The sequence below is a fragment of the Symphalangus syndactylus genome, chromosome 8, assembly GCF_028878055.3.
Source record: "Symphalangus syndactylus isolate Jambi chromosome 8, NHGRI_mSymSyn1-v2.1_pri, whole genome shotgun sequence".
Classification (NCBI taxonomy): Eukaryota; Metazoa; Chordata; class Mammalia; order Primates; family Hylobatidae; genus Symphalangus; species Symphalangus syndactylus.
Genome location: NC_072430.2, coordinates 17376911 through 17396557, shown reverse-complemented (window position 1 = coordinate 17396557; position 19647 = coordinate 17376911). Strand labels below are relative to the sequence as shown.

General features: G+C 53.6%; 2 protein-coding genes across 2 annotated transcripts in view; both read left to right on the top strand.

Moving 5' to 3' along the window:
- HHIPL1 (HHIP like 1) overlaps positions 1–1461 on the top strand; it is a 72185-nt gene extending 70724 nt beyond the window's left edge. Inside the window, exon 9 of the mRNA XM_055288221.2 lies at positions 354–1461. Within this exon, the coding sequence (XP_055144196.1) occupies positions 354–889 (536 nt within the window). The 3' untranslated portion in view covers positions 890–1461. The remainder of the gene's footprint in view (positions 1–353) is intronic.
- An 8067-nt stretch (positions 1462–9528) lies between these two features.
- Positions 9529–19647, top strand: part of CYP46A1 (cytochrome P450 family 46 subfamily A member 1) — a 43534-nt gene continuing 33415 nt past the window's right edge. The window contains exons 1-3 of the mRNA XM_055288218.2: positions 9529–9802; positions 16300–16380; positions 16980–17061. Coding sequence (XP_055144193.1) covers positions 9684–9802; positions 16300–16380; positions 16980–17061 — 282 coding nt within the window. The 5' untranslated portion in view covers positions 9529–9683. The remainder of the gene's footprint in view (positions 9803–16299; positions 16381–16979; positions 17062–19647) is intronic.

Genomic DNA, 19647 nt, shown 5'->3' with positions numbered 1-19647 from the left:
TGCCGGGGGCTGGCTCCCCCACCAACCTGGGGACTCCTGGGAAGGTGGGGCTTGGGGTAGGGAGACGCAGCAACAGCAGACTGGCACAAAGCAGTTGATAGTGTTTGCTGCATGACTGAAAAAGCCCTGGCCCCTGAGTCCAGGCCAGCATCTTGCTGGGTCCGGGTGACCTGGGAAGCACCACTGGGAGCCCAGGCGGCATCCCGTCTTCTGGGTGTGAGTGCAGAGCAGACTCAGGACATCCTTCCCCGAGTCTGCTCTCTCCGCACAGGTTGCAGGGCAGCACAGGGTGGGCAGCAGGGCTGGACAGGGGCGCCTGGGTCCCTCTGACGGCATACTCTTCCTCTGCGCAGAGTTCATCCCGAAGACACGGAGCACCCCGCGGCCTACAGCGCGGGCGCCCACGCGGGCGCCCCGCCGAGGGCGCCCCACGGCCGCTCCACCCGCGCCCACCCCGCGGCCAGCGCGGTCCACCCAGCAGCCAGGGAGCCGGAGGGGCGGCGGGCGGCGGCGGGGGCGGCTGAACTCGGCGAGCCGGGCGTTCCGGGATGGTGAGGTGCGCCTGGTGCGGCCCGCGGGCCTGAGCTCTGGCAGCGGGCGCGTGGAGGTGTTCGTGGGCGGACGCTGGGGCACCGTGTGCGACGACTCCTGGAACATCAACGGCGCCGCCGTTGTGTGTCGCCAGCTGGGGTTTGCCTACGCCGTGCGCGCCGTCAAGAGCGCCGAGTTCGGCCAGGGCGGCTCGCTGCCCATTCTGCTGGACAATGTGCGCTGCGCGGGCTGGGAGCGGAACCTGCTGGAGTGCCAGCACAACGGCGTGGGCACCCACAACTGCGAGCACGACGAGGATGCGGGTGTCGTGTGCAGCCACCAGAACCCCGACCTGTAGGCAACACGCCGCTGCCCCCAGGCCATCCCGCCGGCGGGGGAGCCTGGCAGGGGCCGCTCCACCCTGTGTGCGCCCAGCGGGTGCACACGCGTTCTAGAGTGAAGGGGGTGCGAGTGTGTGCTGTCCTGGGGACATGTGTGAGGCGCTGCAGTGCATGTGTGTCCTCTGCAGATCCAAGGCAGGAGTGTGTGTTGGGGACGGTGTGGGTCTGGGAGTGCATGGTCCATCATGGGCCGGAGGAGTTCCTTTCTTACCTCCAAGCATTCCAGACACCAGCAGGAACAGCAACCGGGCTGTGGGACCCTGAGGAGGGAGGACAGCCAGGCTTCGAGGACGGACATGGCCCCTGGCTGTGCTAACAGAGGCACAGCTTGCAGACTGAGGGCGGTGGGGGGAACCAGGCTTGTCCTGCCCACAGCTGGAATGGAAAGTGCCAGAACAGCTGGAGGGTGGCCTGAGAAATGTGGCCCAGAGAGCATGGCCTGGTGCCTGCATCCCCCCACCCCCGCCCCCGCCCCCGGCAGTCAGAGGCGCTGGAGAGAACTGGAAGGCATCCAGTGGGGAAGGGAAAGCCTTCTTTTTTTTTTTTTTTTTTTTGAGACGGAGTCTTGCTCTGTCGCCCAGGCTGGAGTGCAGTGGCGCAATCTCGGCTCACTGCAAGCTCTACCCCTGGGTTCACGCCATTCTCCTGCCTCAGCCTCCGGAGTAGCTGGGACTACAGGCGCCCGCCACCACGCCCGGCTAATTTTTTGTATTTGTAGTAGAGACGGGGTTTCACCGTGGTCTCGATCTCCTGACCTCGTGATCCACCCGCCTCGGCCTCCCAAAGTGCTGGGATTACAGGCGTGAGCCACCGCGCCCGGCCGGGAAAGCCTTCTGGAGGGTGGGAGCAGGGTGAGCTGCAGGCCTGGGGCCCCACTGGAGGGGCAGGCTGTGTGGAGGAGCCAGCACCTGCTCGGGGAGGATGGCTGTGAGGACTGGATGACCTCCAAGGTCGTGTGCTGGAGAAGCCACTCAGCAGCACACCCAGCCCTTGTGGGTGCTCCTGGGATTGCGCCAGCCTCCTCCAACCCTGAGGCCTGATTCTTTCTTGCTCTTGGGGCAGAAGCCACCCACACTAGCTGGGCAGAGCTTTCACCCTGGCCCTCCAGTGAGTGGGTGGGCCTCCACCACTTTCAAAGCTGTGTTTGGGCCCTGGGCCACCTCTGTCCCTTCCATCCCCATCCCTGCTCAGTGTAAACCCAGGAGACCTGATTCCTCCAGCCCTACCTCGGGGCTGACCAGGCTGGGGGTCCAGTGAGACTACTGACACTTTTTCACCCAGGGCTATGCCAAGAACGTGGCTGTTTACACATCACTTTCCTGCCCCCTCTCTGACCTGCACCTGTGTAGGAACCGGGGTGGGAACCAGGAGAAAGGGGTGAGGCCTCCCGCTTCCCACTGGCATCACAGGTGGAAGCTCCTTCACTCCAGTGATGCTTGGCCCTGGCTCTGTGCCAGGCCGCAGAGGGGAACTTAGTATGACTGCGCTCAGCCTTGGATGGGAGCATGGGTGGGGGTGGGTAAGCAGATGAGTCACCAGGCAGTGAGGACAGGACGTGGCCCATGTCGGGGGTTGGAAGAGGTCTGGGTGGGGCACCCAAACCCAACCTATGGGGGGGGGGCTTTGGGGAGGGGGTGATGCTGTGCCAAGTTCTGGGAGCTGGCACCAGGGGTGGCTGGGAAGTTCTTGGGGCAGGCATGAGTCTGGCAGCGTCTCCTAGCCGCTAGTATAGGGTCTCCTAGCCGCTAGTATAGGATCCCGGGCTGCAGCAGAAAGCTTTAGGGTCACTGTCTTGGACTCCTCATACTCTGTGCTTTACAGAAGGGGAAACTGAGGCACACAGAAGTTACATATCTTAGGGCACCAAGCCAGGGAAAGGAGAAGCCAAGTTTGAATATAGCAGCTTAGAGTCCCCACACCCTAACGACTGCCCTCCGCAGCTCCACTATGCCTGCAGAGAGGGGTGTGCTGGGGCTCCTGCCTGGTGTGGGAGGGCCAACCTCGCTGGGAAGCAGCTGATGGAGATACCTGGGGGCTCCTCTTGCCTGGCAGGTGGCCCTGCTGCTGGCCTCATGCTCCTCTCGGGCCTCCAGTGGCCCAGGGGTGGTTGAGTGGGCATCTTCCTGGGATGCAGGGGAGTTCTGAGCTCTGATGCAGGGGTTGTTAGGAGATAGCAGGCCGTTAATGACCATCGCAGCCGAATTCCTCACTGTGCAGATGAAGAAGTGAGCTCAGGGAGGCTGAGTGTCCCAGGCCTGTTGCCAGATGAGGCCACGCTGAGACTGGAGACCAGGGAAGGTGCAGCAAGCCTTGAGGCCCTCGAGAATGCAGCTGAGCCAGGGCCCTGCTCGCCTGGCCCCAGAAGCTGTTTTGCTCAGAGATGGATTAGGAGGGTTGGCAAAGGGAGCTCTGGGTGCGGCCTCAGGCCCTCCAATACTTCTCTGGGCAGTTCGGGCTTTGGCCTCGAGTCTTCCAGGCCAGGTGCTCTTCCTCCCCAGCCTCCAACTCATCACCTCTCAGGCCCCAAACTAGGCCTGGGCTAGGCTGCAGCCTGCCTCCTGGGGACTGACTACACAGTCCCCAGGTCAGTGGTCCCCAACCTTTTTGGCATCAGGGACTGGTTTCATATAAGACAATTTTTCCATGGATGGGGGTTGGGGGGATGGTTTTGGGATGAAATGTCCTACCTCAGATCATCAGGCATTAGATTCTCATAAGGAGTTCACAGCCTAGATCCCTCGCATGCACAGTTCATAGTAGGGTTCATGTTCCTATGCGGATCTAATGCCGCTGCTGATCTGACAGGAGGCAGAGCTCAGGTGGGAATGCTCGCTCCCCACACTACCCTGCCCCACTGCCACTCACCTCCTGCTGTGTGGCCCGGTTCCTAATAGGCCACCCGTCAGTACTGGTCCGTGGCCCAGGGTTTGGGGACCCCTGCCCTAGGTAGTAATAAGAGTGGACAGCTGTCATATGTAAATACTTGTTCCCCGGTGCTGGAAGGAAATAGCACTAAAACATAAATTTAATTCTCTCAGCAAGGCAGTTTTACTTTCTGTGGAAAGGGTGCTCATCGCAGATGGAACAATAGCGAGAGGACACCTGAACAAAGGAGGGAAGCAATTGTTAGCCCTTACGCAGTTTGTCCCTGCTACTGTGTCCTGTGTCCATTGGCTGAAGCCAGACTGTACAATCTAAACTAAAACCCGATTGGCTGTTTAAAACTTTTCTAAATAGGTAAAAGTAATGGAAGGATAAAGGAAAAGAGGAAGTTGCTTACGAAAGGACTTAGAAAAGTAATAATATTCCCAAATAAGGAAGGGGCACAGGCTGTGAGCTGGGACATGCCTGTGAGCACATCCAGCACAGATACCTTTGTTAAAGTATAAGGATATAGAATGTACTATGTGCCTGTGGGCATGCCTAACAGTTACATAGGATAGGGCTTGACAAAGAGTTATTAGCATAAAGCAAGGAGGTTTGAAGGAAGTTCGTCTTTAAAGGAAACCATTATTTCTAACACTTATGATTTATTCTTTAACAAGAAAGGAAACTTTGAAGAGAAACTTTTACTTTCTACAACAGCTGACCTCTGCTGAGCGCTTACTACATGCCAAGCACTGCTCTGAAAGTTTAACATACCATTCACTCATGTAATCCTCATATTAATGCACATTTACTCATGTGGAAGCCGAGTTCCAGGGTGTTTGTCACTTACCAAATGTCACACAGCCAAAATTTGAATTTGAGCCCAGGTAGTCGAGCTCTGGGACCCTGCTGTGGGCCTTCCTGCTGGGCCACCTTAAGGGCATTGAAAGCCACCCCCACGCCACTGGGACACAAGTTCAGACAAGGGCAGAGCTGGCTCCCTGTCCAGTGCTTCTTTCACTCCACCACCTACAGCTGGCCACTGAGGGAGCATTCACAAGCGACTCCGTCCCCAGGGACTCCGATCTTGCCTTAAAGTCCTCCAGGGCCTCTGGGGATGGGGGCACAGCCTTCACCCTCACCCCCTCTAATCCAACCTCTAGTCAATAGCCAGGGTCACATTCCCAGAGAGGGGCTTCCCTGCCCAGTGCCACACAGCTTAGTTCTGGAGCCTCAGGGTCAATGCTGCAGGGTGGCCCAGTGTCCAGGACTGAGTTCAAGGCATCAGCCAGAGGTCACAACATCCCGGGCCCTACAGTGAGCCTAGGGTCCCCATGTTTATACCTTAGAAATGCTTGGGAGGTTCAAACTGGAAACCAGGTTCCAGTCCTGGCTCTGTGCCTCTCTGAGTCTCATTGCAAAATAGAGGTCACCAGCAGGATTATTGGATGAAAAATGAGGTAGCATTGCAGATGTGCATGGCATGTACGCTCCAGGTTGCTTCCTAGACAGAAAGCTCAATCCGAGGCTGGTGGCCTCCATGCTGGCAGCAGCCAACTGTCTACGACAGAGTGAGGAGGGGCATGCCACGTGAAGGACCAGCATCAGAATGACATGGGAAGAAACCCTCACAATAGCAGGAGAAAGAGCTCCTTCAGCCTAACATGTAGAACTCAAGTCTTCTTGTGGGGCATCTGTCCCCTCATGCCTCCCCCACTGAGAACTAGCTTTTACTGAGCACTTATTACACACCAGCTACCTCAGGTGTGTCAGCTCATTTAATCCTGACAACAGCTCCACGAGACACCCTCAATATCACTGTCCCTGTTTTCCAGATGAGGGGACAGATCCCTAGGGCATTATGTAAGTGGTCCCCAGGGCTTTAGAGGCAGGTTTGCACCAAGGCCCATTCTCCCAGAGCCAGACGGATCCTTCTCCTTCCCTGGGATACTGCACCTCCACCCTGCCAGGCCACCCATGTAAAGGCAGCCAATTCAGAGCCACCTCTTATGCCTGCAACTCCCCCAACAATTCCTGCTGGGAAACCACTCCCCGTATGGTGTCATCTACACCAGTGGGTTTCAAGCTTGAGAAGAATCAAGTTCTACAGGGCTGCTTAAAACACAGGTTGCTGGGTCCTGTCTCTCCAAGTCTTTGACTCAGTCTTGGTTGAGAATTTTCGGTTCTAGAAGCTCCCGGGTAATGCGAATGCTCCCGTTCTAGGGGCCATAGTCACTGTCCATACTGGTGCCATCCAACAGAAACATAACATGAGCCAAATAGGTAATTTAAAATCTGCTTGTAGCCATGTTAAAAAAGCGAAACAGGTAAAATTAATTTTAATAATATATTTTATTTAACCCAACATATTCAAAATATTATCATTTTAACAGGTGACCCATATATAAATATCAATTTTTTTTTTTTGAGACAGGGTCTGGCTCTGTCACCCAGGCTGGAGTGCAGTAGTCCCATCACTGTTCACTGCAGCCTCAAACTTCCAGGCTCAAGTGATCCCTCCACCTCAGCCTCCTGAGTAGCTGAGACCACAGGCATATGCCACCATGCCTGGACAGTTTTTTTGTTTTTTTGGGTTTTTTTTCATTTTTTGTAGAGAAGGGGTCTCCCTATGTTGCCCAGGCTGGTCTTGAACTACTGTTCTCAAAAGATCTATTGCTTCCACCTCCCAAAGTGCTGGGATTACAGTTGTGAGCCACTGTGCCTGGTGACCTTTTCTTTCCATTCTTTTTTGGTATTAATCTATGAAGTCTGGTGTGTATCTTACACATAGCACATCTCAATTGGATAGCCACATGTCAAGTACCGGAAAGCCACATGTGGCCAATGGCTGCCACCTTGGATAGCTTACTCCAGACCCTCCAGTGAAGGAGCAGGTGGTTGGCCACATGCTTCCAGGCAGCGCCTTCTGCTGGTGGCTGGCAGGGCTGCCCACCCAGGAAAAGGGCCTTCAGCCCTGGGACCTGGAGCCTTGGTGTGCAGCCTGTGTTCCCTTACCTGATCACAGGATAGCTGGGAGCATCAAAGGAGGTGGTGATGGGACAGCTGTGGGCTTGGTGCCTAGGGAGAGGGGAGACTGTTGGCTCACAGATGGGAACAGCAACTGCTCTGGAAGTGCTGCTTCTGGGGTAAGCCATGGTCATGTTGAGCCAGAGATCACCAGTGCTGCCCAATGTGTCAGAGAACACGTATGCCCACTCCTCTCCTTAGCCATATTTGGAGAGGTTCACGCTGACCACTGCTCCCTGATGCTGCTCTACACCTGCTTTCTGTGGGACTCCAGGCTGTGCCTGGAGCTGTTCAGGATCTGGCCCTTCCCTCAGGGAACTGTGACAGCAGGTAGTCAGGCAGACATGAGCAGGGCAGGAGAGGGCCCTCCCCCAACGAGGAATGTCAAGCGGCCGTCAGGTGATGGTCAGGCAGTTGATAAACTGCTTCTCTCAAATAATAATTGGTCGCAGCCAGTGCCAGGGAGAGGCAGTCTCCCAACAGAGAGAAACACCTGAAGCTGGTGATCAGCTTCCCCATAAGATCTCAGGAGCTGGGCAAGTGGGTTCAAGCATGCACACTAAGAGGCAAAATGGCAGCAATTAACTGGTAGATGACCTTCCTCTAGAACACTGGTAAGGGAAAAACACCTCAAATGAGCGCGCACATAACTTCAGTAAACACAGCTGTGCATTCGGCCCCTCCCAGGTGCTGATAGGCCACTGCGCACGCAGACAGCCCGCCCCAAGGGAAGAATCAGGGGAGAAGCGAGATGCAACCCCCCCGGGAGCATGCCAACCTACAAAGCCCTGAGTCAAAGGTCAAGCCACACACTTGCCTCTCTCAAGTCACCTGCTTGGCCCTCTTCTAAGTATACTTTACTTCCTTTCATTCCTAGTCTAAAACTTTTAAATACATTTTCACTCCTGCTCTAAAACTTGCCTCTCACTCTGCCTTATGCCCCTCAGTCGAATTCTTTCTTCTGAGGAGGCAAGAACTGAGGCTGCTGCAGACGCATATGGATTTGCTGTTGCTAACAGTACCATTGTTCCAGGGGTCTGGAGAGACAAGGCAAGAGAAAGTCCTCTCCAGACAGTGCGATGCACTGTGTAATCTCAGGGAGTCGTTCCACAAACTGGATACTAAATGTGATGCGGTCACATTTCTTTTCTAGCTAACCACCCCAACCCACCTTCCAGCGCGCAGGAATCCACACCCTCCTTCTTGCAGCCTCATCCTCCCTCCAAATTGCCCCCAAGCCCCGGAGCTTTCACAGCCCACAGGGGACCTGGTGGCCCCATTCCACACCTCACCCCAGCAGGGCCAGCCTGAGTTACCCTGTGCGCCTGCGGCTGCCTGTCACTGCCGCCACACGGGGGCGCCGAGGCAAGCCAACGTCCCCGAGTCCACCTGGGAGGCCGGGCCAGGCGCCGGGGGGATGGATGCCCTGCTGCCCACCCGTCCAGGCTGCGGTGGCCTCGGGGGCAGAAATCCCGCCTCCTCCGTGCTGGGCACGGCTTTTAAGGCTTGGCCCTCTCCGTCGCCCCTCAGCCCACACACCCCTAACAGCCATGTCCCATGTCCCTGGCTATACCTGGGAAGGCGGTACAAAGGTCTCCTTCGTTTTCCAACCCCCAACCTCTCCAGGACTGGCTCAAGCGTAGGGCAGGGGTATTGCCTCTTCTCAGAAACCCAGCAGCATTTACACTCCCTGGGCCCCTCCCTCCAGCCCGGGGGACCTTTACCTGGGCCAGGAGTGGGCACACCTGGCCGTCCCCAGCCACGGCTTTCACGCTGGGTAGTCCCTCGGGATAGGAATTGGGAACTAAAACGCCCAGAGTTGGCCTCATCTTCATACGGGATGGGCAAGGAGACGCGGGTTACGACAGAGGGGGAAGCCCTGGTCATTATTTCGAAAATACCTTCTCCTCCCTCCCCCCGCCTCCCCGGCACATTTCCCGCTTTCCCTGGAGGGCGGACCCAGATTTTCATCCCTCCAACTCCAACTCCTTCAGGCCTGAGCCAGTGCCTCAGATGGGGCTTCGCCTGGTCTGGGAGGGTCGGCAGGCGCCCGAGTCTCTGGGAGAGCAGCCTCCGGCCACGCCGTGCGCTCTCGGTCGCAGACACAGGCGTCCCTGGGTCCCGCAGGATCCTGCCACCAGCCCGTGGGCCCCGCTGGCGGACCACGGGCGCTAGGCGTGGACTGTCCGCGCGGACGAGGCGCCCCGGGACAACTGGAGAACAACTTTGGGGGTCTGGGGTTCCAAGGAGAAGTTTGGGAACAGTCGGCGTCATGCGGACTTTTGCAGGCTGGGATGGGGCTTCCGGGCAGGTTTTGGGAAGAAAGAAAGGGGCCTAAGGCCGCGCGCGGAAAGATGCCGTTATTTGGAGGCGCCGAAGCGGGCGGAGCCAGCCAGCAGGACTTCGCGCCGCCGCCGGGTCTGAGCGCTGAGGATCGGCGTTGCCAGGGACAACGCGTTCTAGGCGGAGCTGCTGCTGGGGCGGACCTGAGTCTGAGGAGGTGGGGGCGGAGCCTGGGGGGCTGAGCCAGAAACGGAGTTGTGATTGGTGAAGACTACATGCACGGGGTGGGGCCTGGGCTGGGGCGGTGTGGAGGTTGGGGCGGAGCTTTGGGGGCGGGGCGGGGCGGGGGAGGGCCCCGAGCGCCGGAGCCGGAGGCGGAGACGTGGTTGGCGGGGACTGTGCGCCCTGGGAGGGGTCGGAGTCGGCGGGGGCGGAGCCGAGCGGGCGGGGGCGGTGCTGGGTCGCGCCGGGCCTGGGGCCGAGGCGGCGCGCGGCGCTGACAGCTGAGTCGGCTCGCGGCCTCCCGGCCCCCTCGGCGCCCGGCCCGACCCTGGCCTGGCCTGCCCCGGAGCCATGAGCCCCGGGCTGCTGCTGCTCGGCAGCGCCGTCCTGCTCGCCTTCGGCCTCTGCTGCACCTTCGTGCACCGCGCTCGCAGCCGCTACGAGCACATCCCCGGGCCGCCGCGGCCCAGGTGAGCGGGGCTGGGGGCGGGGCCTGGCTGGGGCGCTGAAACTGGGGGCCGGGGGACAGCGTCTAAGCCGGCGTCCAGGCCGGGGGTCCGGCCTCGCCTAGTGCGCGCGGCCGCTGGGAGTCGGCGGCCAGGAGAGGGGCGCTAACTATTCTTAGTAACAAATTACTCACAGCCGCAGCAGCTGCTGGGCGCCCACCGCGCACAGCTGGGCCCCACAAACGTGATGGCAGCGACAGCCCTTTCAGGTAGGCGCTATCGTTACCCCATCGTTCAGACGAGGAGACTGAGGCGCGCAGAGGTGAAGTCACCTGCCCAAGGTCACACGGTTGGTAAGCCTAGATTTAAGCCCAGGTCAGCCTGCCTCCAAAGTGGGCGCTGTTAACTTTGGGACTTGGACAGGGTCAGCCTGGAGTGGAGCACGCTGTACTTCAGTCATGTTTCCTTTTGCTTGTATTTCTGTTCTGGGACACCCCATTTGTCTTCTCCTTAGTACTTACAATTGCATTCTTGGTCCCCACCCCCACGCAACTTACACCCCCCGCAACTTGCCACCCCCTCCCCAAGCTTCGCTTTGTGAAGCTTAAATTAAATGTGTCATTTCCCTGCTCCAAGGGCTTCCCATCACTTAACTAAATGCAGTTCTAAATTAAGTCGGCTGCATGGCCCGCGAGGCCCCTGCCGAGCACTCAGAGCCCACTCTGCACCTTACTCTTCCTTCTTGCTTTCTCACTACTGCCCCCAGCCTTTCTCCTCCCAATCTCCCCCCCGCCCCCTCCCCCGCAGCTTCCCTCCCCCAGGGTCCTTTTCTCAAGCCTGGGCCTGGCGGGCTTCTTCCTCTGCTCGTCTCAAACAGGCCTTGCCCAGCACCTTGTGTAAAGACCACCCAGCCCCAGACTTCTCAGGGGCCATCACCTCTGAAGTTACCTTCTTTCCACCTGTTGACTGTCTGTTCACCTGTTGACTGTCTGTCTCCCCCTCTAGAATGTGAGCCCCGGGAGGACAGGGACACTCTGTGTTCGCTTGTGTATCCCCAGTGCCTGGCATGTTGCAGATGCTCAATAAATATTTGTTGAATGAATGAATAAACAATGGTATTAGACACACTTTTTAAAATCTCAGGACATGAACATTCTGGAAGGCACCCATTCTCCAGCACAAGCCAGATGTTACTGGCGTTAGAAGCCTGAATCTCTGCTTGATGGGTTCAGGAAAGATCTCTGTGGCTGATGACCTAGGGAGGTAACTGTTCCCCCTGCTGGCTCTCTGCTCTTCTGGTGCTCTCTCTCTTCTTGCTTAGCTCCTCTGCCTTCTACTTTACCTGGATGCTTCTTCCCCCAGCCTTCCAGGTTTGGCTTCAATGCTAACTCCTCAGGGAGTTTCCTCCTGCTCCCCCAAAAATATTATGTTCATTTTATAAACCCTGAAATCACTGTAATTTTCCTTTACAGCATAATGTTAATTGGGTAATTATTTGTGCAAGTTTTTGTTAAGTGTCTGTCTTTTCCGTGGGCCCCCTGTCTGTCTCAGTCACTGCTGCGTCCCCGACATGCAGCAGCACATGGTACATGCATAGTAGACACTCGATCAATAGCGATTCAAGGTTGAATGGTGGAAATCTCCCGTAAGTCCTGTGATGGACACTATCACCCTCTCAAGTTTTCAGAGCAGCCATCAGCACTTAGAATTGAATGAGTTTGGTGCTTGTTCTGATAAGTTTCTTTGTTACTTGGTCTTCTCATAAACTCAAATGACCTGTTCTGGTCTCTGTGTCTTGAGAAAGCAGAACTTAAATCTTGAAAAAAATGGAAATGTAATTTGCATTCCATAAAATATATTCTTAAGTGTATGATTCAGTGGTTTTTAGTGTATTCACAGCACTGTGCAGCCATCGCCACCAATTTCAGAACTGTTTTGTCACCCCAGAAAGAAACCCCGTACCCATTAGCCATCACGCCTCATTTTCTCCCACCTATCACAGCCCTGGCAGCCATGAATCTGCTTTCTGTCTCTATGGATTTGCCTATTCTGGACATTTCATATAAATGGAATCATACAATATGTGGCCTTTTGTATCTGGCTCCTTTCACTTAGTATAATGTTTCAAAAGTTCATTCATGTAGTAGCATGTGTCCTTATTGCTTTCCTTTTTATGGCTAAATTCTTCCCAAATCTTATACCACAGAGTCTACATGTGACCTGAGTGTGTGGGGTGCGGAGGGAGGAGTGGGAGGAAGATGAATATAATCATGATTGGGCTCTTTATTCTAAGGAGGTGAACTGAACAATGCATATATAAAAAGATTTTGGATTAAAAATTGGTTAGTGGTCAAATATAAAACTGCACTAAATGAAAGTTCTGGAACCTCTTCTAGCAGAAACCCGATGCCTTGGCATTAAAAGCCTGGATCTTTAAACTCTGATTGGCGACACTGTGATTGACGAGAGATCTGTGTGTTGAGTCTCCGGTAGCGGCATTTGCCCCTGGGTACCCCAGGGCTTGGCCAGCTGGCGGGCAAGGAACCCTCTCGCTGCAAGAGGCAACTCTTCATCCTCCTCATTCTGCAGGAGGCCCTCCCTGAGTGCCCCTCCTCTGTGCTTTTCTTACCACATCCTGCTGCACCGATCCGTGTAACAGCTGAAAACTCAGACCTCCACACTCAGATCCCACACAAACACCTGTAGCTTCTTTATTTCTCTGTCACTGTTCTAACTTTCCTCATCAGCCCCTAATCTCCTGGTAATGTGGGAGTGGATGTAAACTTGACAATGAAAGGTCTCTCTCTCCCAATTTTTATTTATTTGGGGATAAGTTGACTCCTCCTGGACAGTGCTGGTTCCCCTCCGACAGTTGCTGGGGTGGGGCTGTTCAACAAGGAGCAGGGTGGCCAGCCACGGGGGAGCCCCGCAGCTGGCTCTGGCGGGTGGTGCATCTGATGAGCTTTGGGTGCCCAGCTGAGCACTCGCCACCCTGCCCCTCTGGCATGAGCCACAATCATGGCCCCTCACCCTCACGCTTACCCCTAGTGGGTAGCCTGCTCCTCCACTACTGGGTGACTTCGTGGGCTCTCCAGATGGCCTCTGCTCTGTTCACTGGCCAAGGTTTTCTCTGCCCACAGGAGAGCTTGGGTCCCCACTCAGCCAATCGTGACGTTGCAGGAACCTGGATGTGCTGGAGAGGTGTGGGGGGGGGGGCGCGGGCAGTGAGGGGTTGCCTCTCTTCTCTCCCAGGGCTGCTCTGCCATGACCAGTCTATCACCAGGGACATGCCAAGTGGGCTTCTGCCTGCCGGGGCACTGAGCGACAAGTCCCCATGTCTGGCCATGGTGTCAGCCTTACCTGCTTGTTTCTTGTCTTCCTGCTCTGTTGTCCCCTCCCCCGCGCCCGCTGCAGGTGCCAGAAGGAATGGATTTTTGTTCCCTTTCTTGCTGGACCATGGGGACCCCACCCCTCTCTGTGCCCTCTGTCTTCCTGAGATGGTACTCACCTTCCTTCCCATGTGGCAGGGAATCCCAGGGGTTAGGGTGGAAGCTCAGCTCAGACTCTGTCCTCACTTAAGTGACTCAAAACTGAGAACATTCCCCTAAAATGTGAGCTTTGAGAAGGGACAGTGAGGACACTAGTTTACTCTGGAAATATATCCAGGCATGTGTGATGTCCACAGCCCATCTTCCTGCAAGTTCAAGGCCACTCACCTGGCGTGGGCCTCCACTGCAGGCAGGCGGCCACCCTGTACTTCCTTCCCCAGGGCGTTTATTCGCCTACTCTCCCTTCCTGCTTCAGTCCCCATCACCTCCCCCTCCATCTGCACTCTCAGCTTTTATTCTTGCCTCCTACTTCCCTGAGCAAAGGGAGCAGCCGGTGCGAGTTTCCTTCCTGGGCTCCACTAAGCAGCTGCCCACCTCCCGCCCCAGGCCCACGCGCACCTTCCAGCTGTTCCGGGAGGGTAGCCCAGGCCAACCTGCCCCCTCTGCTCAGCAACCCTGTCCTAGGAGCACCCCCCTCCTCCAAATCAGCACTTTTCCTCCTCTTCTGCATCATCCCCATTTTATATAATATGCAAGAATTCAAAGCTTGGAACAAAACCGTTCCCTTCACCCTCTCGTTCCCTGTAGCTGCCGCCCCCCATGGTAACCCACCTGGCTGACTGCCTGTCTTTGGGCCTCCCTTTTCCCCCTTCTGGTTCTCTCTGCCCCATACCTCTCCACCAAACTTGCTGGGGACTAGGTTCCCGGTGATCTCCATGTTGTTGAACCCAGCCGCCAGCCCTGGATCCTCGTCTGACCTGGCCCCCAGCAGCCTGGGCAGAGCCGATGCCCCCTCTGCCTTGTCCCGCATCCTCCCCTGGCTTCTCACCCACTCTCCTGGCTCTCTTCCTTCCTCCCCAGTGCTCCTGCTCAGTCCACTTGGCTGGCTGTCCCACTGCTCCCAGCCTCTCAGTGATGGCTTAGTTCTTGGTCCTCTTCGCTGTCTGTATCCATTCCCTTGTGGCCTCATCCAATCACTGGGCTGGAAATACCACTTCTCTGCTGTGGGCTCTCAAATTTATGTCTCTAGCCTACAGCCCTTCCCTGGGCTCCAGATCTGAGTGTCTAACTTCCTGCTCAATAGTCCACCACAAACCTTACCGGCCCCAAGTCAAGCTCTTAATTTCATCTGCTTGTCTGAGATTGGTCCCCCCCAAAGCTGATCCTGAGATAAGAAATGAAGTGTAAGTAGTTTAGGAGGTGGGGGATGATCCCAGGTTGAGCAGTAGGAGGAGGGGAGTGGATAAAGAAGGTAAACAAACCAATAAAACAAGTTACTTCTTGGGGAAACAGGTGCAATTCTCTGGGAACCCTGGGGACTTGTGTAGGGCACATGCCCAGAGCTACCCCAGAAGTGGAGGGGCTGAGGTCATTGGTGGAGGGCTGCTCAAAGTGGGTTCATCTCCTGTGGGCAGAGCCAGAGACGGCCCTGGCAAATTGCAGGGGGTGGGCACAGTGGCTCTGCCGCCCCAACCAGCTCCTCCTCTTCTTGGTAGATGGTCGCTCCATCCATTCTTCCAGCAGCCCAGGTCAAAAACACAGAGCCATCCTCACAGCCCCGTAGCCAAACGGCACATTCCAGTACTCCGCCTCACAGTGCATTCAGAATCTGACCCCTTCTTATCATTGCCTCTGCTGCCCTGCTCTGTTCTGAGCCCTCGTCACCTCTCCCAGTCCCTCCCTGTCACTAGTGTCCCTGCTTCCTCCCCTACCCTGGTTACTCTCTGCACTGCTGCAAAATAATCCATTCAAACCCAAGTCAGAGCCCATCTCTGCTCTGCTCAAAACCCTCTAGTGGACCCCAGCTCACCAAAGTCAAAGCAAAAATCTGGACCACAGCCCACAAGGCTCTACATGACCTGCCCCCAGTCTTGGTGACCCCACCTTGTACTCTGTTTCCCTCAAGTACTCTGCCCAAGCCACACTGGCTTCCTCACTGTCCAAGCACACTCTGACCTCAGGACCTTGGCACCTGCTGTTCCCATTGCCTGGAAGGTTCTTCCCCTCCTTCTTGCAGGTCTCATCTCACAAGCCACCCTCTTAGAGGGACACTCCTTGCCCTGCCTGTATTAACCCATTTATGCCTGAGGTTGCAATTTTTTGAATTTGAAAAGTCAGACCTTGGTGATGACCTTGAGCAGTAGGACATAAATAACTTCAACAAGCTTAGCGTTCCAGTAATGGAACACTAGGCATAAATGGGTTTTACACGGACACCCACACACTCATCCCCAGCACTTCCTCTTCCCCGTACTCTGTTCTCTTTTTCTCCTATCACCCTCTGACATTGTCTTTATTTGTTTATTTACTCTGCCTCTCCCTGGGAGAATGTGATTTTGTTGTCACCCATTGGGGATGCTGCATTGAGCTTGGTAGGAATAAAGTCATACAGGAGACAGGAAGTCATGGGCCCCTTGGAATGAGCTTCAGGATGACACTGCACTGGCTTGGTTACAATTTGGTGAACACAGCAGATTTATATGACCAAACCATCCCTTGCTGAGAAGGGCTTTGGGGAGCCCTGGTACCAGCTGTGCAATTGTGGGCAAATGACTTCACCCTTCCATCTCTGCTGTCCTATGTAATATGGTTAATAACAGACTGATCAGCCATGTGGGGAGGTTGGAGGGGTGAAGCCTAGCGTGGTGCCCAGTGTGGTCAGTATTGGGGAATATCTGAGGGTGATTCCACACAATATTATTGAGTCCTTTCTATCTGCCAGCCCCCAACTTCTGTGCCAGGGAGACAGGAAAAAAAACTGTTTCTTCTCCAAGGGGGTCTTTGGAACTGGTTAGATCTGGGTTTGTGTCCTGTCTTCATTCTTACTGACTGGTGTCCCCGAGCCAGTGCTGTAACCTCCCCATGCCTTGGTCCTCCTGTCTGTGAAGTGGGCCTAGTAATAAGATCTTGTGGGGAAGGGAGCGTTCTTTCCTGTTGACTGCTGGTAAGCCTAATGTTTCCTATTTCTTCTAGTTTCCTTCTAGGACACCTCCCCTGCTTTTGGAAAAAGGATGAGGTTGGTGGCCGTGTGCTCCAAGATGTGTTTTTGGATTGGTGGGTTCTCATTTGTCACTTGTTGCCCTTACTCCAGGTTCCCTTGGGCAGCTCCCCCAACCCATTCCAGCACACAGACTCCCAGCCTCACCTTCCCCTAGCCCAGGTGACTCCCAGCCCCAGCAGTTCCTCCCCTGAGTGGAGGCAGGTGAGGCTGGCTTGGAAGCCATGCTCTGCCATTCACCCACTGCAGGACCTTAGACCAGCCATCAGAAGCTCTCTGAGCCTCAGTTTCCTCATCTGTAAACTGGGTGAGGGGGTGTGACTAGGTAACACAGTCATTGTTTGGTGTGACACTTTTTTACATTTTTCAAAGCACTTTCAAAGATGCAAATCGTTTGATTCCCAGGACAACCTTTTGGGACAATCAAAGAAGGGGTGTTTCCAACCCTATTCCATGGCTGTGGAAACTGAGGCCTGAGTGAGCGACAGGGCAGAGCCTTGCCCCCAGGGCTCCTGGGCCCCAGCATAGCACTCTTTTGGTAGCATGCATTGAGCACCTTCTGGGACAGGACACATCGGTTTCTCTGCTGGGCGGGGTTGGTGATGGTCATACCTCAGGTGGTTGACAGTTTCCTTCGGGTCACTTTGGTTTCCAGGGCTAAGAAGTATGGACCTGTCGTGCGAGTCAACGTCTTCCACAAGACCTCAGTCATCGTCACGAGTCCCGAGTCGGTTAAGGTAGGAGGCAGAGTGGTTTCCATGAGGGAGTTCCCTGCCTTTCCCTGGGTTGGGGAAGTGAGGCCTGGTCCCAGAGACTTCGGATGAATGTTCCAGAGCCAGGCGCATTTCAGCTGGTTTCCCAAAGGTCCAGAAGGGAATGGCATCTTTCCCTCTAAGCACCCACTGCTTGGAGACTCTTGCAAGCATTGCCGTTTGATGTGGGGAGTAGATGGGGACTTTGCTGTCCCCATTTGGGTTGGAAGTTTTGCCCAACTGGTGCACACACGTTTAGTTTGCCTTTCTTTGCCTCAGTTCCTTCATCTGTGAGATGGGAATTATAACCCTATCTCCAGGGCTATGATGAGAATTAAAAATTGATCAGTTTATTTAACAAATAATATGTCAAAACATCCTTAAATAGTGCTTACTATGTACTTTTCTATGCACTTCACAATTAGTGACGCATTTAATCCTCATAGGAGTAGGGACTCTTATTAGTCCCTTGGCCAACATGGCAAAACCTCGTCTCTACTAAAAATACAAAAATTAGCTGGGCACGGTGACAGGCACCTGTAATACCAGCTACTCTGGAGGCTGAGGCAGGAGAATCACTTGAACCTGGGGGGTGGAGGTTGCAGTGAGCAGAGATCGTGCCATGGCACTCCAGCCTAGGTGAAAAGAGTGAAACTCCATCTCAAAAAAAAAAGGGCCAGGCACAGTGGCTCATGCCTGTAATCCCATCACTTTGGGAGGCTGAGACTGGTGGATCACCTGAGGCCAGGAGTTCGAGACCAGCCTGGCCAACATGGTGAAAGCCCATCTCTACTAAAAATACAAAAATTAGCTGGGTGTGGTGGTGGGCGCCTGTAATCCCAGCTACTTGGTGGGCTGAGGCAGGAGAATCACTTGAACCCGGGAGGCAGAAGTTGCAGTGAGCTGAGATCGTGCCATGGCACTCCAGCCTGGGTGACAGAGTGAGACTCCATCTCCAAAAAAGAAAAAGAAAAAAAAAAAAGATATGAAATGAGGAAACCAAAGCAGGTGGCATTGTCTGTCATGTCTGCCATGAAGGTTCTAAGAATGGCTGTCTGCTATGGAGTTGGCAGAACTGGGCTGAACTCTAGGCTCTGCCACCAACTGGCTATGGGACCTTGGACAAGTTGCTTCATCATTCTGGGCCTCTGTTTCCTCATCTGTGAAATACAGGTGGTGCCTCTGTTACAGGGTGGTTGTAAAAATAGAACTAAAATAATATAAATGAGCCATCTAGCCCCTGCCTGGCACACAGCAATTGCTCAATAAACAATGATGCATTTTTTTCTTACCGTGGGTGCGCAGCAGATGTGTGGGGGCAATTCTCTGCAATGGAGGGTGGCTGTGGTGACTCTGAGAGGGATAAAATACAGCTTAGGGTCAAGACAAGGAGACAGGTTGAATGAATAACCAGGAATCTCTAGCAGAATGTTAAAAATAATTTTTCATTAAAAGTTTAATTTCAAACATAGACACAATTTAAGACTTGTTAAAGCATGCTACCAAAAACCATGCACGAAGACTTTTGTGATGCTTAATGAGAAAAGAAGTTTAAAGATATATATTGATATAGTGAATTATACTGATTGATATTCAAATGTTAAACCAACCTTGCATTCCTGGTCATGATATATTATCTTTTAATTATTGTTAGATTCAATTTGCTAATATTTTGTTAAGAGTTTTTGTTTCTATATTTATTTGATTCTTGTAATGTCTTTGACTGGTTTTGACATCAGGTTAATACTGACCTCATAGGATAAGTTGGGAAGTGGTAACTTCTTCCTCTATTTTCTGTAAAAGTTTGTATGGGAGTGATGTTATTTCTTCTTTTAATATTTGATAGAATTCACCAGTGAAGTCATGCGGGCCTGGAGTTTTATTTGAGGGAAATTTTTATTTTCTTTTAAGTTACAAATTTAATTTTTTTTACATTGTACATTTTAAATTTTAAATTGTGGTAAAATGTACATAACATAAAATTTACCATTTTAACCATTTTTAGGTGTAGAGTTCAGCAGCATTAAAGACATTCACATTGTTGTACATCCATCACCACCATCCCTCTCCAGAACTTTTTCATCTTCCCTAACTGAAACTCTGTATCCATGAAACAATAACTCCCCATTCCCCTGCCCCCAGACCCTGGAAACCACTATTCTACCTTCTGTCTCTGTGAATTGGACTACTCTATGTGCTTCATACAGGTGTAATCATATGGCATTTGTCCTTTTGCATCTGACTTATTTCACTTAGCATAATGTTTTCAAAGTGGATTAATCTTGTAGCATGTTTCAGCATTTCCTTCTCTAGTTGACATATGGTATCCGATTTTCTGTTTTCTTGAGTTTGATAATTCACGTATTTCAAGAGATTTGTTCACTTTACATAATTTGCTTAAATTATTGGCATAAAGTTGTTCATAAGATTTTCTTTTCTTTTTTTTTAAATGTCTGTAGGATCTGTGATATGTTCCCTCTCTCATTCCTGAGAGTAGTAATTTGGGTTTTCTTTTTTTTTTCCTTGATCAGTTCACCAAAAGGTTTATCAATTTTATTCATCTTTCCAAAG